Source organism: Colletotrichum orchidophilum (assembly GCF_001831195.1).
Source record: "Colletotrichum orchidophilum strain IMI 309357 chromosome Unknown Scaffold_27.1, whole genome shotgun sequence".
Taxonomy (NCBI): domain Eukaryota; kingdom Fungi; phylum Ascomycota; class Sordariomycetes; order Glomerellales; family Glomerellaceae; genus Colletotrichum; species Colletotrichum orchidophilum.
Window position 1 is genome coordinate 223,256 of NW_019172983.1, and position 24,408 is coordinate 247,663.

General features: G+C 51.1%; 6 protein-coding genes across 6 annotated transcripts; 3 read left to right on the plus strand and 3 right to left on the minus strand.

Moving 5' to 3' along the window:
* Positions 1 to 13: 13 nt before the first annotated feature.
* Positions 14 to 1,306, plus strand: CORC01_04235 (uncharacterized protein; the record flags this gene model as incomplete). The annotated part of the gene is made up of 1 exon (XM_022615883.1): positions 14 to 1,306. One exon carries the CDS (start codon positions 14 to 16, stop codon positions 1,304 to 1,306), a length of 1,293 nt encoding a protein of 430 aa, XP_022477628.1.
* Positions 1,307 to 2,412: 1,106 nt separating this feature from the next.
* Positions 2,413 to 3,402, plus strand: CORC01_04236 (U-box domain-containing protein; the record flags this gene model as incomplete). The annotated part of the gene is made up of 3 exons (XM_022615884.1): positions 2,413 to 2,501; positions 2,624 to 3,173; positions 3,229 to 3,402. 3 exons carry the CDS (start codon positions 2,413 to 2,415, stop codon positions 3,400 to 3,402), a joined length of 813 nt encoding a protein of 270 aa, XP_022477629.1.
* Positions 3,403 to 5,783: 2,381 nt separating this feature from the next.
* Positions 5,784 to 8,086, minus strand: CORC01_04237 (GMC oxidoreductase; the record flags this gene model as incomplete). The annotated part of the gene is made up of 8 exons (XM_022615885.1): positions 5,784 to 5,816; positions 5,889 to 6,643; positions 6,699 to 6,912; positions 6,971 to 7,218; positions 7,282 to 7,408; positions 7,482 to 7,743; positions 7,801 to 7,834; positions 7,894 to 8,086. The coding sequence occupies 8 exons, from the start codon at positions 8,084 to 8,086 to the stop codon at positions 5,784 to 5,786; spliced, it is 1,866 nt and encodes a 621-aa protein (XP_022477630.1).
* A 6,986-nt stretch (positions 8,087 to 15,072) lies between these two features.
* On the plus strand, positions 15,073 to 16,911 carry CORC01_04238 (D-isomer specific 2-hydroxyacid dehydrogenase; the record flags this gene model as incomplete). The annotated part of the gene is made up of 3 exons (XM_022615886.1): positions 15,073 to 15,379; positions 15,471 to 16,193; positions 16,718 to 16,911. The coding sequence occupies 3 exons, from the start codon at positions 15,073 to 15,075 to the stop codon at positions 16,909 to 16,911; spliced, it is 1,224 nt and encodes a 407-aa protein (XP_022477631.1).
* A 957-nt stretch (positions 16,912 to 17,868) lies between these two features.
* CORC01_04239 (uncharacterized protein) lies at positions 17,869 to 19,345 on the minus strand (the record flags this gene model as incomplete). Its single annotated transcript, XM_022615887.1, has 3 exons — positions 17,869 to 18,517; positions 18,600 to 18,864; positions 18,928 to 19,345. 3 exons carry the CDS (start codon positions 19,343 to 19,345, stop codon positions 17,869 to 17,871), a joined length of 1,332 nt encoding a protein of 443 aa, XP_022477632.1.
* A 1,799-nt stretch (positions 19,346 to 21,144) lies between these two features.
* On the minus strand, positions 21,145 to 23,395 carry CORC01_04240 (uncharacterized protein; the record flags this gene model as incomplete). Its single annotated transcript, XM_022615888.1, has 2 exons — positions 21,145 to 22,560; positions 22,619 to 23,395. 2 exons carry the CDS (start codon positions 23,393 to 23,395, stop codon positions 21,145 to 21,147), a joined length of 2,193 nt encoding a protein of 730 aa, XP_022477633.1.
* Positions 23,396 to 24,408: the final 1,013 nt, after the last annotated feature.

Sequence of the window (24,408 nt, forward strand, 5' to 3'; positions counted from 1 at the left end):
CGTTGCCAACACCATGCTCATCGATAAGTCAGCCAGACAGGCCATCTTGGCTATGTTGCTTACTTTCCAAATCGTCTATTTCGGCGTCGAGTCCTTCTTCTATATCTTCTTCCGTAAGAAGATGACCCGGAAATGGCTGGTTCTCTTCCAGTACTTGACCGCACCGGCATTCATCAGCATATTTAGTCTCATTGTGATACCGATCATTTTTCAGATCGACAAGAATACCACTGGAGGAGATGTGTTCGCCAAAAAGGACGATGGCTCAACCTGCCGTGCCGAGGTTGATGCAGATATTGGAGGCTACGGTATCCGCTTCGCTATTTGGGCACAAGAATTCGTCATCTTCTTCATTGCCCTGGCTGGTACATTTCATTCCAAGGTCACAGGCGCTAAGGAAATTGGTGCTGGTCTCATCATTACACACCTTTCCCTAGCTGTGGCGCTTATTGTCCAGCTGGCCCAACATAAAGAGAATTGCGGGATTCTTACCTCGGCAAGTGCAATCCTAGGCGCCATGATTCTCGACTCTCAGAACAGCGCTCTTTCGATCCTCCTCATCACCAAAGAAGCTCTTGCATCCAGGTGGCAAGTTGGCATAGTGGTCTTCTGCCAAGCTATAAGCATGGTGCTCATACCGATCTTAGTCGAAAGTTTCCTCGACGGACCCCGACGAACCGGACTGTGCCTAGGTGCGGACAAAGGTGACTGCGACTCCCTTCGGATTTTCTGGTGGGATAGACTCAGGAAATCCGAAAAGAACTTACCGACTGTTGAGAGTAATTCAAACGTCTTTTGGTTGTACTATACCTTCAGATGTGTCCTCTACATTCAGAGCAGCTTCCATGCTCTCATGAACACCCAAATTTTTCACGAAGCCAAGAAGAATTCCTCGTGCACCCTCAAAGGCATCACACATCCATCGCTGGGCCAAGACGAAAACGATGCCTCGAGGCAATCTTGGCATGGGAGACTCCGAGGTTGGCTTGGAGCACACTCACAGGATGTGAAATATGGCCCATATCCAACAACCGTATCGCTCATGTACATCGTTTACGGAATATTCATGGTGGCCGCCATGGCCGCCGCGGAGATCGCGCTCATGGGCAAGAACGCAATCTTTAGAATAGAAGACGATCAAGCACTGTCTACCGGCCAGGTGGTAGCTATCGTCGTTGCTGCTGCGACGATATCTCGAGGACTTTGGCTGTTCTTCATGCTGTTTATCAAGGATGGGAAGATCAAGAACATTGCACAGGGAATGAGTTCCTTCCAATGGCCACTCCACCTTCGGTTTGATGATTGAGAGCTCCTCAGTGAGTGTTTACGATAATGATTTGATCAGCCGTATGAAGGATCATGAGATCTGTGGAAGGAGTTTTGATTGTACGAAGACTCAATGGTAACAAAAGCTGATATTCCCACTTTGTTCCACGGATAGATTTGGTTAGCAAGGAACTGATGGTGTTGTGCCCGCGTTTCCATACCCCTTGCTTGGGGGCTGGTTGTATAAAGAGGGGTTGCCCACTTGTCGGACTGCAATAATAGGGACAAGGTTCATGCGAGGTTAACAGGGATAGTTAGTACGGATAACAAATGAAGAATACCTAAGCTTGTAAGTTGATGTTATGTAGGAAAAAAGGCAAGTACCAAGTGCAGGTGGAACTCCGAAGACCATTCCGCAACCGTAAGGTAGAGGACGGGAGCAGACCCACTTCCAGCCGCCAAGATCTTCGATGCTTTTGCGCCACATCACGTGATCATTCGAGACTCCACAGCCACCCATTTCTAAGCGGAAGATTCGAGAAGGTAACGACAGCCGCGAGTCTCGGGTGAAGGTGGGGTCGGCGGAGAAGCGACCCTTGGAATCCACGTCCAATCCATCGGCGCGGGTTGGCGGGGGTCCCGCGTCAACGTCTACTGAAGTGGTGACAGCAGCCAACACGCACTGCAGCAGCAGCAGCAGCAACGTTGGCGGGCAGTGAATCTTCGATTGGCACCCCATCTCAACGCGCCGAGGCTGAGCTGCAGCAGCCGGTGTGCCCAACGGCTTCTTCTCCACACCTTTGACCAAGAGGGATGCCTTCTTCCTGTTCACCGAACCGTACTCCCCACTGATTTGTACGCCTCGACGCGCAGTGAACAGTCCCTTTGGCCTTTGTGCAGCCTTTCTGTCCTGGTACTCTCTGCCTCGACATACCTCTCTCGGGCTGATTCCTGCTTCAACGGCCAGGCTTGCCAAGGTTGCACCGTTGCATTTAGCTTCTGCTTCGCATCTTTACATCACCTGTCCTTCCAGCCTGTCGCCGAATCGTCCTTTCTTCCTACTATACCTCTATATATATATATACTATTGACTGGAACTTTACAATTCGAACCACAACTAGGCGCCGCAAGGGAAACAACAAAACAATGTCTAGGTCGATACAACTCAAGGAGGAAGGCAATCGCCACTTCCAGCATGGCGACTATGCTGGAGCGGAGGCTTTGTATTCCAAGGCGTAAGCTGCACCTGCATGACTTCAGAGCCAGCCCCAACCTGATCCACCTGCTGGGTGTGCACTTAGGACAGCCAGACATGGCAATCGCATTGACCAAGAAGCTAATCCTTGGTCCTTTATAGCATCATTGCCGATCCGAAGAACCCCGCTCTATACACGAACCGCGCAATGGCGCGCCTCAAGCTCGAGATATGGGACTCGGTTGTCTCCGACTGCGAGTCGTGTCTCGGACTCACCACCGACAACCTCAAGGCCCATTACTACCTCTCCCAGGCCCAGCTCGCCCTCAAAGACTACGATTCTTCTCTCACAAACGCTCAAAAGGCCCACCAGCTCTGCGTGCAGACTGGCGACAAATCACTCGCGGCCATCACCGCACAGGTGTTGCGCGCGAAGAAGGACCGATGGGATTGGATGGAGAAGCGGCGAACACGGGAGGCACGACACCTCGAGAATGAGGTCATTGAGCTGATGGAAAAGGAGCGTGAACAAGCCGTTGCGAATGCAATGGACGACGGCGAAAAGAGGGAAATCGAGGCTGAGTGGGAACAGAAGATCGAGATGTTGAGGAATACATTCGAGAAGAGTCGCTCGGCGGAGGAAAAGAGACGTGAGGTTCCGGAGTGGGCTATCGACGACATTAGCTTCGGTATCATGGTCGACCCCGTCCTTGTAAGTTGACCCATGCTCTGCTACTGGCCCTTGCCGCCTACTAACGCGCTCATAGACCAAGACGGGAAAGTCATACGAGAGGGCATCCATAATGGAGCATCTCCGTCGCCACCCGAGCGACCCCCTTACACGCGAACCCCTGCTGCCGTCCGAGTTGAGACCTAATCTTGGCCTTAGGCAGGCTTGTGAAGAGTTCCTCGAAGATAACGGGTGGGCGGTGGACTGGTAATCCTGCAGAGTTTGGCTTGCATGTGTTGGTGGCACCCTCTGATTTAATCAAATGCATAGCATGGCGTTCATGGACTGGTTGGCTGCGAAGGAAATACCGGATTGGATAGGTACGAATTTGCCATTGCTACTCAGCGACTATAGACTTACTAGCTGGGGAAGTACACCTCTGAAGCCCCATCAATAAAAATCCCCTTTCCGCACCTTTCATCAGGAACGCATCTGGAGACTATCATTACACACTTGAGCCATGTTAAATGTGTTCCAAGACAACTAAATAGCTCTCAATGGAGTCCAGCAGAATTACTGGAACGACCATATTCGGAAGCATAGAATATAAATTGTTGTCACGGCGTTGATGTTGAGTTGCAATCACTCCAGTAGCATATCTGTATGAGATGAAATTTCCCAACTCTGAATGCGCTAGTGAAAACACAGACCCATTGTTCACAAGATACGGATCGATAGTGCAGTTGTTTTATCACTCAAGACACCTTGTTGCATCATACTAGTTACCTCATGTCAAGACACCCCATTCCGGAAAGAAAATCCCCAGAGCGAGGCTGCTTAAAGGCTGATCGCCATCTCTGCTTCTATGACTTACTGACTATCACTCGCAAGCGTTCCAAGCAGCGGGTCAAATCGCTTGTTTACGCTTCAAGGGCGGCTCTTGCTGTCCCAATCGCCATCATCATCAGTCGATTAGGACGTTGCTCTTCACTGCTTTTGACAAGCCTTGGTTTCCGGCTTCGCCCAGCATTGCTGCAACAACGAATACACATAACTTTGTTTAGGCTTGAGTAGACAAAATCGGCCCTTCGAGATATCTGAGGAGAACAACTACCCCGCTCTCGAAGCTCGACGTTCTGTCGTGGAACTGGTTACAAGTCGCATTCATCCACGTCAGTTGACCTCGTAAAGATATTGTTGCGGGAGCAAAGAGGCTGGTTTGGAGCCTAATGGAGGTAACACGTCAGTTGCTAAATATGCAGATATATCACTTGGATTGGTAGCTGATAGGTCTACCTCGCCTCGGGCCAAGTATAAACAAGCATTAGCAATCTCTCGTCTTTCTAAATCGACAAGGAGGGACTAGCTGTGTCCACATTCCTTAACAACTGGGGAAGCCATAGCCAACAAATTGGCCTCTTCTAGAACTATAGACCCAACAACGATATCATATTATTATATCATCTTCGTTGTCTAGCACTGAGCATTACAATATATAGCACAATGCTATTCAATGAAATTGACAGCAGGTACCTCTCACGTGAAAGGTTCACAGGTTCCAAGAAAAGCCATAATACCAAAACTTAGCGACACTCACCTCAGCCTACGTCACTACTACATTGACAAGATGATTTCTCAAAGTACAGGCTCTGAGACCACACTAGCCTAGACTATGGTATTGTCGAAGGCTGTCTCGACGTACCGTGCCATGCAAGTCTATGGAAATTTCTTTCCCATAAGCCAGGTATTCCGTATTACTGGAGATATCGAATTACGCATGAAGTCAGAACCATTCAATTCAAAACGGAGTTACAAGTAGTTACTAAGTTTCTCGTTTTTGTGATCAGGTCACGCTGCAAGGCCAAGCCAAAGAAAATCGGAATTAAACAGAGAGAAACAGAACGCACCGAGACAAAGCAAGAACTTGTAATCGAAGGCTTTTGCCCTCTCCTGGTTTCCTCTCGGCTCAAAGTAGGGGCGCTACACGCTATAAGCGCCCAAAGATGGGACAATTACGTCAAGGAATACATTGTCCCTGGATGCCGACTATCTGCCAATTCGATAAAAAATGGTCAGATGGGTGCCACCGGACTAGAGTCTTTCAACGATCTTTATTCCTAGAGAAATGGCGAAAATGACGATGCAGAATCATACAGTCTTTCACGGCTTAGTCTTTGATATCCTCATGTTGATTTAAATCATCTATTTCTTGCGTGGTCCAAAATTTGGCCTCCGAACTTGCTTTATTGCCTTAGAATCAAGGTTTGGCTAGTGGAATAAAACGTTCCAGACTACGGCTATTTGCCGATGCAGAAGATGGACTAGAATTCAAGATGCGCAGAAACTTGTTGAAGTGTGCGGCAAACAACTTAAAAGTATGATATCCCGATCCCAAAACTTGTTGGAAACATTGTTAGATCATACATAGTGGAACAAAAAGTACACCATGCTTATAGCATGAAAAGAAAGACAACAGGTGTCGTCTACGGAAGGCGTAAGGCAGTTCGTAGTTCATTAAATCAATACTTTCTTGGCCGATGTAAAAAAGTCAAATCTGGCACAATGCTATCCGAAATGTTCTTCGGGCCAGAGTAATAGCAGAGTCCGTTCCTCCAGGATGAATATGAGTTTTTTTCATAATCGTTACTCCCCTTATACCGTCTTGCCCTTGATGATATCGGCAGCCTAGATACCAAATTTGTCAGCGAACGATTCCAGGTATCATTCAAAAGGCACTCGATGGATAGTTGAGCTTACCCTCTCAGCAACAGCATAGACTGTAGTCATAAGATGGGACGCAGGCAAGAGGGGCATGATGCTGGCATCCACAATGCGGAGACTCTTGACGCCATAAACATTGAGGTTGGCGTCGACGACACCGCCCTCTTCCCTCGGACCCAGCTTGCAGGTACCGACGGGGTGGTACAGGGTACCACTCTGTTGGCGAACAAAGTCGGCGATCGCAGCGTCGGTGGTAACGTTCGCGCCGGGAACGATTTCAAAGGGCTGCAGAGGCTTGACAGCCTCGGTGCCGGCAATGGTACGAGCGAACTTGACACCCTCGACCAAGACAGAGACATCAAGAGGGTTCTTCAGGAAGGCTGAGTCGGCGATAGGAGCGTCAAAAGTGCTGGACGAAGGAGCCTTGAGGGAACCACGCGAGTAAGGGTGTTGGAGACCCAGAACAAAGGCACCGTCGGACCAAATGATCTCCAGAATTGCAGAGTCGTCGGCGGTAAGACGCTCGTTGAGAACCTTTTGCTGTGCCTTGTATCCCTTCACCACCTCAGCCGGGGTGCCGGAAGGCAAGTAGGTGGTTGCATCCTGCGAGGCCGCCTCGGAGCTGAGAACATCCACGGCCTTGGAGTAGGTCGAAAGCGGGAGAAAGGCGATGAAGTCACCGGTAGGGGAGCTGAGAGGGCCGTTCTTCTGACTGTCGTACTGGGCTCTGGCCTCGGCGGCGAAGGTCGCGTTGTTCTGGAGCATGGAGTTCACGGGCAGAGTGGTGTTAACTAAGTGCTCTAGTCAGCTCATGTCAGGATTCGTTGCCATTTTGGACTATCATACTGGTGTTGACAACCGTCAGTATCACGTGGTCGTGGAGGTTCTGGCCAACGGCTGGAAGATTGACGACAGTCGGGACATTGATGCTGGTGTGCAGAGCAGGGTCTCCAATGCCGGAAACCTGGAGAATTTGAGGCGTGTGGAATGTTCCAGCAGCCAGAATGACTTCCTTGGCGACTTTGGCAGTCTGCGTCTGAGCGCCCTTGCTGGCAGCAAACTGAGTAGAACATTAGCTTTGATACTCTAAGTCGGGATTTCCAGCATTGCAAGCACACCTCAACACCTATGGCCTTGACAAAATCTCCTGACCCAGCGGTCAGGACCTTGGTAACCTGACGTCCAGTGAGAAGGTGGAGATTCTTGCGCCCGGTGAAGTTATCGTAGTAAGCCTCCCTGGCAGAGGAACGAGTGGAAGTAATCGGGTCCTGGTTGTGGGGGCAGAAGTAGGCTCCAATCGCGCTGCCGTTGGCTTGATCCTTTGGGATGGTGATCTTAAGCTCCTTGACAGCTTCGATCATGTACTCTACAAAAAGCAGGTTAGAGCCCGTCCTTGGATGTCACCGGGAATTGGGAAGGGACACGCAACTGGTTGTGGGCCAGAAGAAAGGCGAGTAGGTAGCCTGCATCAACCCGTCGCTGCCATGAGCAGCGGCATCGAACTCAACGCCCCACTCGGAGACGATGTCGGCCTTTGGAGGTGTAAACTTCTCGTTCTGTAAGTGAAATAAAGTTAGATTGCCGACTCAATTTGCCTCCACGATTGCACCAGGGAGCACAGGCACCGACCTTCTTAAAATAAGGGAACAACGATTCCCAGTTCCATCCTTCGGCCCCGAGGACGTCCCAACGGTCGTAATCAGACTTCGAGCCCCGGTCGAAGACCATGCGGTTAAGCTTAGTTGAACCTCCAACAACTTTTCCTTGGGGAATCGAGACGACTCGGCCTCCAAGTGCGTCGTTGGCGACATAGGTCGTGTTCCAGTCGTACTGGGTTCCAATGGCGCCGCCAGCCAATCCGGGAATCTTGACGAAATCCTCACCCTTGTCACTAGAAGCTGTATGTCAGGATGCCAGGAAGCCTTGCAGTATGCGGGACTATTCTCACAGTTCACCAGCCTCGATAACGAGAACAGTCACAGCTGTGCGGAGTCAGCTATTTGTTCCTTTGATTAACGCTTTGCAGTGCTATGCCGCTCACCTGGGTTTTCCGTGAGGCGGTTGGCAACAGTAAGCCCACTGGCACCGCCACCAACGACGATGTAGTCGTAGATAGGCAGCAGATTTGTGTCGTTTTGCCGCTGGAGACAAACTGAACGAGAAGACGGACGAGCAAGCGCTCCGAGGAGCGGCATTGCTGCCGCAGCCACAGCCATCTTCACGACGTATGCCATGGTGACTGGTGTCTGAATGGGACTCTAAGATCAAAGGCGTATGTACAGGGGTATAGCAATGAGTGAGTAGAGACGCAAGGAGTCGCAGAATTGTGTCGACTCGGGACGAACCGTTATATGATCTCGCGAGTCCCTAAAGATGGGATTACTTCGTCTGATAACGACCTTCCAAGGCTTATGAATGTGCCCTGCCATTGATGCTGCCGGACTTGCCTGCCGATTATGGACTCTCTTCTCCACAACAGTCAGGGGAAACAAGGCAGCCAAGAGACAAGCGCCGCTTGCCTTAAACGACGACATATTGGCCCAGACCAAATATCACCTGCTTGCCTCAGTAGACTTGTCAAGGGCAAGACATGGGCTCACGAGCAGAGTACCAGGGGAAAGAGGGGGGACAAAGGGGTTTGTTGGACAAACTCAGCCAATATCCCTGACTCTACCTGAGCTGTCTTGGGTGGCGCAATATCCGTAGCCTGTTAGCGATTGCTTGCTCAGCAACAGCAGCTGTAACTGCCGCACGTGGTTGACAGGCCAAGTGGAGCAGGACCGGTTTCTGGGAGACTGGGACAGGTTATCCGGAGATTGCAGCCGGGAAGCGGTTGCGAGAAATGTGCTGATGCATGGTTGCTGAATCAGTTTAAGGTTCAAGCTGCTCAAAACGTCGCACTGAAGAGTCGATTTCGCCCCGCGCGGCAGCTCGTCTAGTCATGCTTGACAAACACCTCAGCTGAGCTCAAAGTCACCGAATTATCCGTATTCTTTTGGATTCCATAGAGCCACGGATCCGTTAAATGATCCTTGGTTGTCTTGCGACGTCTGGATGTACGCTGCAATCGTGCATGGCGATCGGGGATGAATGCTGGTATCCAGGTTCATCCCATCACCGAATAGCGTCCTGAAAAGGATGCGCAGCACCCCGGACTTCCCCGGTTCCCCGGTTCAAACCCATGGGACCCCAGTGTATTGGACCCTGGCGACCCCCTCGGTTCCGTCCCCCCTTTACGAATACACGCGTCCCTGGAGTCGGCACTCTGCCGGAGCGAGCGGTAAAAAAAAAACATCTCTCTCCCAGACTCCCACTGCTCTGTAAATAATTGTGTTTACCAACCTGCCTTTTTGGGGTGTGATATTGCCGCTCGGCCGCCGGTAAATTTCATGATCCCGGCTGTTTCGATAGGTCTTTCCATAGTCCCAAGACATGCCGCAGCCTACTACCTATAGGCACTTACCCTTGCCCTAACCGGTCGCGATATGTCTTAGTGTAGGTAGACGAACATGCTGTGGGAAAAGTTGGAAACAGCGGGTGACTTGTTCGCATCGTCCCAATTATCTGTGATGAATTACGCTCTGGAACGAAAACCCCCAGTCAGAATTGCAGAAGAGTCCAAGGAGGCGACACTGGAAAGTCACCCTTACGATGTGCGGATAGGCACCGTTGCACATCGATCCAGGTTTGTTCAGCTGAAGGCCCGTCCTCTGGCGTCCAATCTAAGGTAGGATAACGTACCTTAAGGTAGAGAGCCGTTGGAGACATGGCGCAGCACAGATCCGCTAAATCGATGGCGCTAGTGGTTTGGGGGTCCTCGCGCGCGACTTTACAAGACCACTGCACTAATTACCTACACGTGTAGCTGACGGCGCTGGAGTTTACTGATCACACCAACTTTACTGTCTCGGTGCAAGAAAATGACAGACGTAACAGTAGCACATGTGAAATTGCCGATCGATGGGTGGGTGCCTTGCTGCTGCGCTGCATACCACCCTCCTCTCAAGCCCTGCCGTTTCCGTTACCAAGGGTCACGGACACTTGGCCTAATGCAGCGAGCCGTTGGCTTGGAATATTCCCCGTGTCATTCCTATGCTTTTCTCCTTCCTTCAAATCTAAAAGGGCGTAAATAGGGAACTTACCTCTGTCGATCGCAGTAGTTGCCACAATGAGAGCCGAGGCAATGAATCGCCCGGGCTTGCTTGTCCATCAATGTTCAGTCTCGTCAAGGCCGGTATAGTCAGCATTCGCCATTTTTGAATGGCCGGAAAGTCAGAATTATCCAGGCTCTCTTACTCCTCGCGACAAAACTTCTCTGCCCTCCTAGCTCAGCGTACTACGTGAAATCTAGGAGTTGCTTACTTGTTATTTGGGTTGATCATCCACATCATGGATATCTAAGCTGTATCAACAAAGTCAAAACCACGCAGCCTTTAGCTTTTGAAATTTTTAAACTCCTGCACAGCGGGAAGGTTGTTCAACACATGGATGTTTTCTAGGCTCTAATTCTGATGTTACAAGAAAAACGTGTGGAAAGTGAATTGTGTAGATGTTTGGAAACACTTTGGACGAAAGTTCAGTCATCAACATGGCAGAATTGAGAACTTCCAACGTGCGGCTTGGTGCGAGTGTCACCATCACTCAAGGTAAGCCAGCTCAGCCGTTCGCCGACCTGGCTGGCGAGAGTGGTCAAAGTAGCACTGCAAACACATTGCTCTGGCATGCATAGCATGATGCCTGTCAGACACGTTCATCGGAAGCCTCTGAACCCTAAATCAGGCGGCCAATGGAGTCGGTAACTGGGGCACCATCACAACCCCAGCGTATAAAACAAGCTCGCCCCATGATCCATTCCAAGAAGCTGGTTCAATCTATCGCATGCAAGGACCTCTCATGGCTAGACCTTCTATTTTCGCGCTCGCATCCTAGTGTACGGCCCAAGACACGCGGACGCGGACATTAGCCCCCTTGGATGACGGCATTCGGTAACCTTCCCCTTTCGTCGCGTAACCTCGCAGGAGACCCCAAGCCGCAAGTGCCGGCTCGGTCGACCCAAGTTGGCGCCCGCCCCCCTGGTTCGCCAAGCGCGAAAACTTATGACCGATCATTGATCTGCCGCCACACATTCCGATATCCCGTTGGCAGAAGCCTGGACGTAACTTGGTGGATTCTGGGGTCTGTGACTCTGTGGATTCGAGATCTAACGCGGTCTCCATTTAACAGGCGTTATGGGTCGCGCAGAGATAATCCCCGCTTAATCAAACGACCACATCTTGCAGGTCTGGGCAATGAAGAATCCTCTGCTCGAATTGATTCGGTTCCGAAGCTCCCAGAAATGGTAGGAAATCCTGATGAGAATCTTGTAGAGACGCGACGTAGATGGAGGCGTTCGAGAGAGCCCCATCCACAAAGGTAAGGGTAAGGAGCAACGAATCTACATGTAGCTCCCGAAGTAAGGACATCGGGTGACGTAGGAGTTCCAGAGTTGGTCAGCCCGCGTGTTCCGACTAGATGGTACCCCTTGTCAAGATTCCATTGCTGGTCGAGCATGGGAGGGCGGTTTCATTCTAGTCGGGAATAAATAAAGGCTTAGTAGCCATGCTCTGTTGTTTCATCCCAAAAAGTGAACTCAACTCCCACCCGACAAGGCGTCTTTTGAAAGGTTGAAATATGGAACCAAAGTACCGGAGCTCGGCCTGCAAGGGGAACCCATCGCCGTGCCTGAACTTTTGCCGGAGCCGACGGGACCCTGCACTGAGAACTTAGAAATGCGGAGGTACGGATCGACGTGACAGAAGACCATCTGCCGTGATGTGTAAGTGATTTATAAGGGATCAATGAGCATAAGAGGGTTCTGGCTTCAAGTCTTTAGCCTGCCTAGCATGTTTCGTGCAAGCAACCGTAAATGTGCTGCATACGCAATTTAATCACTCATGTGATACTGCGCCAAACTCCAGTGCTGACGTACGACCGGATGAGGGGGAACCAAAACCTGCTTTGGTATCGGCCGAGCGAATAGTGATCCCCCTCTCTGAAAGATGAACATTTGCAAGAAACCCACTGAAATCCCGGTGAGTTCAGACCGGAGGACCTTGTGCGTTCGGTCTTTAACTCGGGCCACTTCAAATCTCCCTTCATCAAACGAGGAAGCTCAAATGACCAAATTTCAAGGACAGAGTTCTCTAAAAAATTTCTATATGCCGAGGAGAATTGGCTTCTCTACCAGCAAGGCCATTCATCATGTTTCTTGTTGGAAATCAATGTCGAAAGCGAGCCGAGTACTAGTGACACGGCTAACACTATGACGACCGGATCATCGAGGCGATCTGACCTAACACAGCTTTACTAGACTGACAAATATCATTCCCTTGCAATACCCTGATGTATGCTCTCCGCAACCTGATTTCACCTGGCGACTGCAACGCCGGTATCTACGTTCACGGCGCCCGGAAAGCGTGAACGACGGAATAACACTGCCACGGCTCTGGACTACAGCACCGGCGCCGACTTGCGGATTACAGAAGCTTTAATTTCGGCGTCGATGGTGGTACATTCAGAGTATCACTTTCGTTGTTCTCACCCCAATGAACACTGCTACTGTAAAAGGTACGTAACTGCAAGTCAGGGACTTGTAGCTTGGTTGCACTCGAGTAGTACGAGGATAAACGGGTATGATCCGTATGCTTTGATGAGCACCTGCCTCTGAAAGTTATGATAGGTTTGAGCTCACTGAAATGGGCAGATGAATAGAGAAAGAAGGCAGACTATATTGGCCAAGAAAGTGAAGAGGAAAAAGAATCAAATCTATATACTAAGTGAAAGAAATGATTAGGTGAAAAAGGCACGTGGCAGACGACTTCGCTGGTGCGAATTCTAGGGAGGTTTCGTTACATATGCGAAGCCATCGTGACCGCGCTTGTTTGATTTTGGAAGAACTATTCCTCGATGTGGGCAAGCACCAAACATTGGATCTGAAAGCAGTTTGGACTAGAAAATGTACAGATCGTACCTATCTACCTTGCGGTTTTGCGCATTTGACCTGACCTATTTTGGAAACCCACACGTAGTGATATAAATCTGAAGCTCAGGTTGGCGATGATAACTGCTTAAGAGATCTCATAGAGCTTCCATAAGAACTTGTCTCGTTTATTTGTAGGTGTGCAGTCTACTGGCAACTGATAAACCAGCATGGCAGATGCCAAAATCCTCCAGCATCTGCATTCACCCTTCGTACCCTGTTTATTAGTATCCTCAAACACAGCGCTACTTTGGAGGCTGCATAACTAATCATCCAAAGTGGTGACTGTTAGTCGATCTGGCCACGACTATAATAAGCGACACTCATACATGAACTTTGATGGCGAATCGCGGGGACCCTTTATATGTCAGCGATGACAATGTAAAGATGTTCGCCTCCTTGAGACCCTTGTACTGATCAGGGAGTGAGTGTCTCCTAGTTAAGGCAGTAGACAGTGCCCCACCAGTACCTTCCGTCTCTGCGTCCCTCCTTCCTCCTAGACGGCTACCCAGATGACATACTTACCAATCTAATTGAACCTGATCCAACGCTGTTCCTGTCACTAGCAACCGCTCAAACCAAGGCCCCTCTCTAACAAAAATGTTTGGCAGATTGGTACCAGCTTTAAAAGATACTCTAATGGAGTAGATTTGTTAGCTACCTTACTGAGGGGCGCGCTGTTTGAACCTAGACAGTGCATGTAGCGTAAATAACAAGGTCAGTTATCACCCTCCATCCATTTCTTTTTCCTTTGGTCATTTCTTTTCGGGTTCTATGTATATAAGCCAGCTACATATACCTACCACAAGGACGACGGATGAGATCATTCACATCTATGTGTACTTATATGTTTGCCGTGTCGTTTGGATAAGGTAAGCCCCGATACGACCGGACCGTTCCATGTCGCACATCCGCTAATACAATCGACAGGGACCAGTGCGGCATGTCGTCGATCCGGTATAGGTTCATTCATGTTACCTTAGTAATTAGAAAGCCAAGTTCTCTGTACCACTTCCTGCAGAAGGCAGTGCAGGCACACGCCATTCTCTTATTTTATTTTTCAAAGTCATCCGTATGCACTACCGATCAGTGGAGCTTCTGCTACCACTGCTGGATATCGTAATGGACGTTATTGCATCTGAATTTCACTTTTTGGGAGGGTGGTTTTCGTCTTTTTCACTTTGCCCCATGGGAAGCTCGATGCTAGTGAGGAGTGGTTCGATGAGCACATTGTTGAGGACTCTGGCAGGTCAAGCTCGTAGCCTTGCTACATTTCAGCCTTCCACTTTTGAGCATGGGTGCAAGATAGTAGCAATTCATAAGAATCCAGACGTACGTCTCGATTCATGCAAAAATTTCAAACAAAAAACGAGGCATGATGGATATCCGCTTAAACAGGAGCTAACACAGCGCGTCCACAGCTCACTTGAGTTCTAGAACGAACGTAGGCTTTCAAGCTATATGGTATATCCATACAATGCTCCATGTGCGACATTCTCTCGAGTCCATATTTTTGAAGTCATTCAGACTTCTCCCCGGCGAGCGGCGCCTCTACTGAGGAGAATCCAAACGGCACTGTTTGGTCTCGGAACGTCAATGCGCAGAGCCATTCTGAACTCAACAGCCTCGAGCGAACTTCATTATCACGATTCTCTAGCCCAGTCAATCGGAGGTTCGGAAAGTCAACGCCGGCGGTGAAGCGAGGCAGACCTGGTTGTGCCAAGTCGCGGTGGTACTCGGGCTTGGCGACGTTCGGGGCCGTTGACCGTCCTTGGACCAACCGGCAAAAGGGACGTCACAGCCCCAAATTCCCCGCGGGTTATGGAGCCGTTACAGGCTAATTGCGGGAGCGGGGGAGGATCGTAGCCAGTAGCTCGACGCAGGCCATTCCACTCGCGCCAGGGTGCTGCGAGCTCTCCTAATGCGGTAAATATCGCCGGCCGGAACCCAACAAAAAACACAATCAAACCCAATCGGGGACCGCTGACAGCATGTAAAGCAAGATATTCCTAGCGCACGAGTCGTCCGATATACAGATCACTGCGGAGAGCTCACCGAGCTCCAAGGTCCTTCAATTGACTGGCAATCCCGCGCAACTGTCCGTCTTGCTCAGCCTTCTGTCTCCTCACCTCACGATACCTCCCATACACCCGCGACGGTCCCAGGCTCAGAACAAACGAACCACGACTACACACAGTCAAGATGGGCAAGCCAATCGTTCTACAGCTCGGCGACGACATCAAGTGGAACCATGACCTCTACAAGGATTTCACTTCCAAATTCGATATCCGCCGGTCATACAGCATGCCGCGCGCGGAGTTCATCCAGGCATTGAAGGACAACAAGTTTGGCGATTTCTTTGCCATCTACCGCCCGTTCTGGAACACGGGAGGCGAAATGGGCAACTGGGACAAGGAGCTGATCTCGCTTCTGCCATCGTCATGCAAGGTGTACGCCAGCGCGGGGGCTGGATTCGACTGGGTTGACACAGAGACTCTCGCAAGTAGAGGTTGGTTCATGACATGGGCGCAAAGAAGAGCCCGCTGGTGTTGCCGCGCTTTAGTTGAACCAGAATCGACAAGCTGACAAAGTTCACTTAGGTATCATCTACTGCAATGCCGCCGCAGCATGCACAGAATCCGTCGCCGACGGCGCCATCTGGCTCATCCTCTCCACCTTCCGCCTCTTCTCCTGGTCCTCCGCCGCCGCCCGCTCAGGCGACCCGGACCAGTTCGTCGACGCCAACAAGAACGTCGGCGCCGTCTCGCGGAACCCCAACGGCTTCAGCCTGGGCATCATCGGCTTCGGCAAGATTGGCCGCCGCATCGCGGAGAAGGCGCACAAGTCCTTTGACATGAAGATCCTCTACAACGACGTCGTCCGCATGCCCGCCGACCTCGAGAAGCCATCGAACGCGACGTACTACAAGAACCTCAACGACCTCTTGGCCACGGCCGACTGCGTCCTTACGGCGACGCCCTTTGCGGGCAAGACGCTGCTAGACGCCGCCGCGATTGCCAGGATGAAGAAGGGCGCCAAACTCATCAACATTGCGCGTGGGAAGCTCATTGAGGAGGAGCCCCTTGTTGCCGCGCTCAAGAGCGGGCACCTCTCGGCCGTTGGTCTAGACGTGCACTACAACGAGCCCCATGTGAACAAGGAGCTCATCAAGATGAGGAACGTCGAGGTCCTGTCGCACAATGCGGGTGCCTCTCTGGATGCTCACATGGGCTTCGAGAGGCTTGGTATGGAAAACATTCTTTCCTTTGCGAGCACCGGCAAGGGCGTCACACCTGTCAATGCCCACTTGATCAACAAGAGCCGTCTGTAATGAGGATATGAAATCATGAAAAAGGGAGTTTATTGGTACTTTTTAAACATGGAAAATCAAGGAGTTTATCGCTGGAAGACTTGGACCATCTGAAATTCCTTAGCTTCATTGTTTCACAACATGCCACCCTTGGAATGTTGGTCGGAATCCAAGTACAATGGGTTTAGCATGCGCCACCACGTGTCATAGAACAAGCTAAATTCTTACTGAATCAAGAGATTAAACCCTACAGAAGCAGAGGGAAGTGTGTAAAGAAGACTCTAGCAGATGATTTAGACGCTAACCACCATCAATTAACCACCCCGAGGAGGATCATCTGCCTTTCCTAATATACTCGAATGCCACTTCTCTGACATCTTTTGCAAGATATACTCTATCCCGCAGTTGAAGCCCCCATGTGCTTCTTTATTTCGTTGACAATGTCCCCTTCTCCCCACCTCAGCTTCGCAATCCATCCCCCATCAGCGAAGACATCGGTCCCGTTAACATACTGACATCCTACGACAAACGCAACAGCATCGGCAATCTCCTTCGCAGTCGCGGACCTCTTGAACGGATGCGCCTTGATCATCTCCCGAATCTCATCTCCGCTGTCACCCTCCCTCTCCGCCACCAGCGTCTTCGTCTCCGTCATCCCCGGAGCACCAAGATTCACCCTCGCGCCCCCTGCCCGCATACTCCTCCGACGCAGCAGCGGCCTGGACGCGTAGGCTATTGCCTTCTTCGCGATATTTAGGGCTTCTCACAGAGAAATACAAATGACCTGGCCGCACCCAACAGTATATGACTTGCGGAGCTATGGCCATTTTAAATAGGTGACCCTGCAGCGCTCGGTCTCGCTTTAGACTGGAAATATGGGGGGGAGGTAATGTTCGACTCTTGAAGTTTATCTGAAGCTTTTGCCTGAGATATCAGACGAGTTTACCCACCAGCACGTCCATCACCCCAAAAAAGACAAGGTGAAGCTTCCGTCGACCATTAATGCCTGGCGATAATTCCATCACCCAAACTTTAGGTTGAACTCTCAGCGTGTGGGGGGAAAAAATGTAATACGCGCACACCATCGTCCCCTCGTCCCCTCTCTGTTGCTGTCGGAACCAAGTCCTTGCGCGGCGTATGCGCCGTGAGTGTGATTACTAGGTATTGCTGTTGTTCCTCAAAGGCATGGTAGGCTACTGTGATGGAAGAGGGGGTTGTGGGCATCTTGTTGAAGAGAATCCAGGGTCTCGCTTTTCTCACTTGTTTTGGTTATGCTGGGCTTTTGTCAAACCTCCCGAGCACGCTTGACTTTCGGACTCGGCTAGACTGACTTTTTTTGTCAACATACCCGCGGATGCTGTAACGATGAACCGCAATGCGAATAGGTAACTACTTTGACAGCGAAGGGCGCATCGCTCTCTGGAGCATATGTTGGCATGGATCGGAAGGTTATCGGGAACAGGCATATCACACGGAACAGTTTGAACATTTTTCGACATTCAGCATGCGAAAGGAAGGAGATTTTTAAAAACTGTTGTGTTATTCTTCTGCTTGTGGTATCTCGCGTCTGTATAGCTAGTTGCCATCATTCCAGAACCACGATAGAAGGTATCTCCATCGATCGTTAATCATCATCGTTAATCCATCGTCCTTGTCATGTCTCTAAATGACTTTGGTGTACATCAGGCCTAATCGAAGCTCAAGGCTTCCATGTTGTTACCGACGCACTGATCCTGAGTGGAAGCGCCCATGTCCATGAGAGCCTCGCCGACACAGCCAGGTCGGATGGTCTCAGGCACATCGCCCTCAAAGAGCCAGGCAGCGCCGCGCTTCATAGCCGAGTCCTCCGGCTTGCCATTGTCGTACCACGTGAACTTGTGATTCTTGAAAGCGCCACCGGCCTGGCTGGAACATGCCTCGACGACCTTGCGCAGGTACTCGCCGTTGTCGCCAATCTTCTCGTCCTTGAAGCCCGAGCCGCGGATGAAGAGGGCGCGCTCGCCCTTGACCTTCATGTCCCAGAAGTAGCAGGTGTTCCAGACCCAGCCCTGTTGGATGCTGTCGATGGTGTTGGGGTGGAGAGAGACGCCCGGGGTGCCGTACACGGGGTCCTGGAACTCTTTCGGCAGGGGTAAGCGTGTGCGACAGTCCGTGTAGACGAACAGGACAGTGCCATCGGGGATCAATCCATCGGGGTCTTTGGCATCGCCAGTGTTCTTGATCTTCCAGGGTTCGGAATCGCAGATGTTGGGTAGGTTGGTCGGGCCCCTCTCGCTGTGGCAGAGCCAATAATCATAGATTTGGTTTGGATATGCCTCTGAAAAGGAATATGTACCGCTAAAGAACCAGATCATCAGCTCTATGATATTTTTGATGGCGGTTGTAATGTGAATATCAAACAGAATCTTGGCGAACTTACCACATGACTTTCTTGACTGGAACGAAGGTGAAGTAGCCGCACTCACCCTTCAACAGGGTGACTTTGAAGGAGCGTCCGGTAGCAGTGGTCGTTGCCCAGCTCCAACTTCCAGAGGCACCAAGCTTCCACATCTTTCCGAGTTTGCCACTGAGAGTAGCTGACCATCCAACAGAAGCTGAATCAGACTGAGATAAGCCGCATGCGACGGGAAAGTGACATTCAGACATAGGGTAGGGACTCTCCTGAGCCCATTCGAAGTAGGTGCCTAGGTGATGAAAGTGTCAGCTGGTTGCCAGCTCAGTAATCTTGATTCAGTAGTCAAACTTACGGACTTGACAGAAACCACCACAAGCCTTGTCCTCCGGCCACCATGGTCGATCCCAATGGATACAAGTTCCCGGATACTTGTAGTCATCAGGATGGAACTTGGTAGGAGCCGGGCAGTCCTTCTCCCAGTACTGGTAGTAGAGAAGGGCGGGATGCTGATGATCTTCACAAGGAGTCACATCGTTGCGCTTGATGAGTCTGGTGATGTTTCCGGTAGCAAGGAACTCCTCGCGATCCTCAGGGCGGATGGTCCAGAGAGGAGGGTTCTTGGGGTCCCAGTTGAAGTCGACAGAAGTGACGGGCTCTGTGTGATTCTCAGCAGCAACGACACCGAGAAGGAGTACTGCAATGAGGGAAAATATTCCCATCATGACTGCCTTGCCCTTGGGCGAGGCAGAAGCGAGACCGATGGCCACCATCTTGATCGACCGACCAGAGTGGTGAACTTGTGTAAAGGAGATCGGTGAAGGCGCAAAAAGGCGGCAGCAATGCTCTCTTTGTATCGGGGTTTTTAGAGAAATGAAAAAAGGAAATACCAGGTTTGAGGTGCCTGGAGAGGGAGAAGTATGAAAGGTGCGATGTGAGCGGATGGGAAAGGGAGAAGACGTTTTGGCGACAGCCTCAGAGGGTGAAAGAGATTTTGTGGAAGGGTGGGAGCGAGGCAAAGACTAAGCGAGGCGGTCAGTCCAACCTTTCAAGATATTCAGAGGGAAAGAATGGCCCAGGAAAGCACGACTGCTCCTTCCTCCAATACTCACTGCCCACTATGTATCGTACCCAGACATGGTGAATACGACTATTATCGAGGTAGAAGAGTTCCAGAGTCACGATTCTAAGTTATCGCTCACCCTTATGTGACGAAATTCTTTCACATAGGAAAAGAGCTGGCGATGTTGTATCAATACGTGCAAGAGATCATTGCCGATTCATTGTCTCGAGTTTTGGTGACCACAAGGAATAGAAATGACTGCAACCCAAATTCTTTTCCATATTTGAGCTCAGACGCTGACAAGATGCCCCCATCTCCAGGAAACAACCTGCATTTTCTGAACATTGAATCCCAGAGAGATTGACCACATGCCGACGAGAGCTTTTTAAACCAAAGGTATCTGGGCTGACCTTTAAACATAGTCATGGACTTCATTAAACTATTTTGTACAAATAAGTTCACCCGAGGTATGTCAGGGTAACTCGCCTACAGTACTATCATGTTTCCACCTAAATCTTCATCATCTACAGCTCCTCGATTGGAGAAACGTTACTCAACCTAGTACAAAGGCCTTTCCACCAAACTCGAAATCCCAAGTTGCACCGGGTTGGCGCCGCTGCTTGTTTGTGCTACCCTTGCATACAGTACCTTGGACAGGCCAGCAGAAACACATGCCCGAATCCAGAAAGGGAAGCTTCCTTCCTTCTCGGCAGTTACACTAAGGTACTTCAATGATGAATCCGTAGCCCTTTCAGATCTCCTTACCTGCTTTGAAACATACCCATCATGGATTGAGAAGAGAAAACAGAGGACATACCTAAGCTCAAGTACTAGCTGCAAAGTTTAGGTATCCTACTCAGTACAAACACACATTACGCGAGACTGCGTAACCAGACTCGACGCAGTTCTTTTGGGGCGGACCTCATTTCTCGAGTACTCCCCAGGTCCCATGTTGGTGTGTTCAACCACCCGGCGCCAGGAATAGAGACGGAGAGTCATCAAACATCACAGACACTCGCACAGCGCAATGATGCGGCTCTTCAAAGACAATGTCGTGAAACCTCGGCACCTTTACAACAGCCACCATGCTTCGAAATTGATGTCCAGTTTTGCGAATTTGGAAAATACATTTGGTTTACACCAAAGTTGACCGTCGCAATTCCTCCGCAACGGAGCGTTGCTAGGTCTACGAGCAATGACACCTGCAGCAAGTCGGAATCAAGCACGTTTGCTTGGCGTGCTTATATTTGTGTTTTATATAAGTATTGATAAGCCAACAATGGCTGTGTTCATGTCCTAGGCTGTCGGGCCTGTTCTACCCCATCTACTGTAGACCTGCATCGGTCCATCCGTCTCATGTGGACGTGGCCTCTCATAATGCTGCTATGTACCTACTCGTCCATTATTTTTCTTACAGAGGTTTCAAACACCCAAGGCATCCAAGAAAAAGCCTGCCACGTCATGTCATATTCGGCGTCGAATCAATCCAAAATCATGCTAATCATAAGCTCAGAGAAATGCGTTCGGGCGACCACTGCCAGGCTGTGACCGATGTGGAGGCGGTGTGGGTGCTTCAGACTCAAAGTCCGTATCGCGTCCATCACTCCCTCTCCGAGGTGGCGTTGTGATGCCGCGTCCGTATCTCGAAGCTTGCGGTGGGCTCGGGCTCGAGTCCACATGCCTCAACTTGTCGTCGTTGAAGGATTCCTCCTCATCATCGTCGTCGTCATAGCGTTGTAAGGCAGGCAGCGAGCGAGAGTCTCCCTTGACAAGGCCGAGTCGCTCCTCTTCAGTGGCGTTCTTGACCTGCGGGCTGGAGTAACCCCGTGACCCAAGGCCGTAGCGGCTGGTGGGTCGAGGCTGCGGCTGTTGCTGGTGGTGATCGTCCTCGTGGTGTGGTGAATCGGCATGATGCCTTTTGAAGACGTTGGAAAAGGAGAATTGCCTCTTTGCTGAGTGTGGTGGGGGGGTAGGTGCAAGATGCGAGCTGGCGCCGCTAAAGCCACTACCTCGCGACACAGCACGCTCGTCATACACGCCGGCAGCACCGGCGTACTCTAAGTCGCCGTGGTCACCAGCTGGAAGCCCGTACGTATGCTCTCTGCTCTTGCCGTAGTACGGAGTCTGATCATCATCTGACTTGAGCGTGGACACGGCAATTTCTGTCAAAGGGACCGGATGCATAGGGCTCTGAACCCTCGGATCCTGGAACTGTGGATGGTTGGGCGACAGCACACTTCGTGCTCGCTCTCGGATGGTACCCGCAATGCTTGAAAGCATACCAGGAGAGGTAGGACGATCATGCTCTGCCATTTCCTCTTCGGTGGGAAAATGTGACATGCCGAGAGGTGGGTGAGCCTGAGGAGAGGCGGGAGAGATGACAGTCGGCGTACGAGGGATACCGGCTTGAGAGGATGGGTAAGGTGATCGCATCGTTCCTCGGGTGCTTCGACTTCCAACCGTCATGGTTCTGCGTCTCCTCAATCCGTCCCATTCGTAGACAGGCTGGCCATCTTCGCTAACAGGCTCCAATGACTCCCGCATCTTCTCCTCCTGTAATCGCTTGAACTCGTCCTCTTCCATCTTCTGTCTGGCTGAGGAGAAGCGGCGCACAATCGCAGCAGCTCCACGGATAGCATCGGCCTTGGGCTCGGTCTCGGGCTGTTCTTGCTCGGCGATCGTTTGAATCTGGTTAAGATCTCCAGCAAAGACGGCGGTATCTGGCACATCTTTGGCGGACTTGGAAAGTTGGAGGAGCACAACGCCGGCGCAAATGGTCAAGAAGCCGTTGACCACGGTAATGATGGCAGTCGGGGTGCCCTTGAATCCTCTGAAGAGCACTGCCGAAGTAATGATGGTGGTGCTGGTGAAGTAAACGTAGTATGTCGGCGTGACGAGGGCGGCGTTGAAAAGATTCAGTGCTTTCTGTGGTTTCGGTTAGCCTCGTACTGCCCCCAAGTGTTTGACAAAAGGGTAGTCTCACATTCAGGTAGATGATTTCTGTCAGCAAAGTGCCAATGACGAAGACCAGCAGGACATAGGTGAACCATTTGTTGAACTGGGCCTCTCCTCCGGCTTGGGCCACGATGGCCGATCCCAGACCCTGCGTGGCTACAACGCTCAAGCCTCCGACCCAGCTGCAGATGGAGATGTACACCAGCATGTTTTTGTTACCCCACCTCGGGCCTGCGTACCACGCAGTGATGGCGCTGCCGACGAGAATGACACCGGCATAGGACAGGAACCCAGGCTGGATGACATAGCTCTGCATCTGTTGAATGTTGGCAACGGCAGAATTCTCAGGTGCATTCATGACAATGACGACAGATCCAACAATGCAGAGGAAACAAGCGACTTTGCCCACCATACTCAAGCGTTCCTTGAGGAAGATGGCGGAGAGAATGGCAGTCAGGACAACGGACAGGGCACCCAACGGGGTAACAAGGATGGCGTCGGTGAAGGCATATGCAACGAAGTTGCAGATCTCGCCGATGATCATCAGAGTCATACCCGTCCACCACCAACCATTTTTGAGGTAGCCATAGCCCTCACCGGGAGCTTCGTTATATTTCTCGTTTGCTTTCAAAAGGCCGACTTTCTTGATGACGAAGGAGGTTCCGATAAATGCGCCAGAGGCCACGGCCAGGGAAATACCAATGGCCTTGTATGAGGGAGGTCTTGTGGCGGTATCACCAGTAGAACCACCCATCCGTGCATATATCTCATGCGCCGCCGTCAATATTTCCGCGGATTGCTCCATTGCGGGTGTTGGGGACGCCGGCGACTTGGTCGCCGGGGTGATGTTCAGAAGAGAGGGGCTATCGTTATTCGAGATTCGTGATCATTCGCTGAATCTGGTTACGATATGCAAGATCAGGGATGGAATTGTTGACGAGAATCTCCAGGGCGCTCGGCATAGAAATCGGCAGTCGATAGTAGCAAGGTAGGAACTCGGTTTATGTTGTTGGAGGTTTGGCGGCTGTCCGCTGTCGGGAAGATGCGAATATCAACAACCTTGGCGAAGCTTCGAGAGGTCGGACAGTGGTCGCGAGGACGGGGAAATTGTGCACGACACCGGATATGGGCAGACTGCGCAGGCAGTGGTGTGGGAGAACGGAAGTTTGAGGTCGGTACAGGCGGGGGATTGAAAGGTGATTACTTTGGTGGGTTGTGAGAATGGGCGCTCGATAGGAGGCTGTGTCGAGATTGGGTCCGAGTAGGATGGAGTAGCCGCAGGGTGCAAAGGCAGGTAGGTAGTATATTCGTAGTTAGTGGTGTGGTACTCGTATTGACGGCGGAAAGTCTGTCTTCGCCACACAAGCTTGCGTCAGCGCACTTGCATGCAGAGCTGAGGTCAGACGAGACCCGAGGAATTCGTCAAAGGTCGTCGTCAGTAAGTATCCGTAGGGAATAGGATTTTGTAGGGCAGATGCAGGAGTAGGTATCTGCAAAAAGAACCAAAGGTTCGTAAGAGAGCAGACGAACGGCGGGCGCTTGGCTGATAAGAGAATGCAGAATTGGGGGGGGAGGAGAGGAAGAGTGCTTGGCCCCCCAGTCAGGAAATTGAACAACATGCGCACAGCATGAACATGGGATTCGAATGGGAAAGAGAAGCTGGGAGTCTGGGCCGAGGGAAGAAAGAAAAGAAGAAAATGGCTAGGCTGGACTGGGTGGACTGGCTGAGCTGGGTAGACTGGGATTCGGGGAGGAAGGAACACGACGGACCAGGAGATGCTGGTGTCCTGGCCTAGAACCCCGGCACTTTGCGTCTTC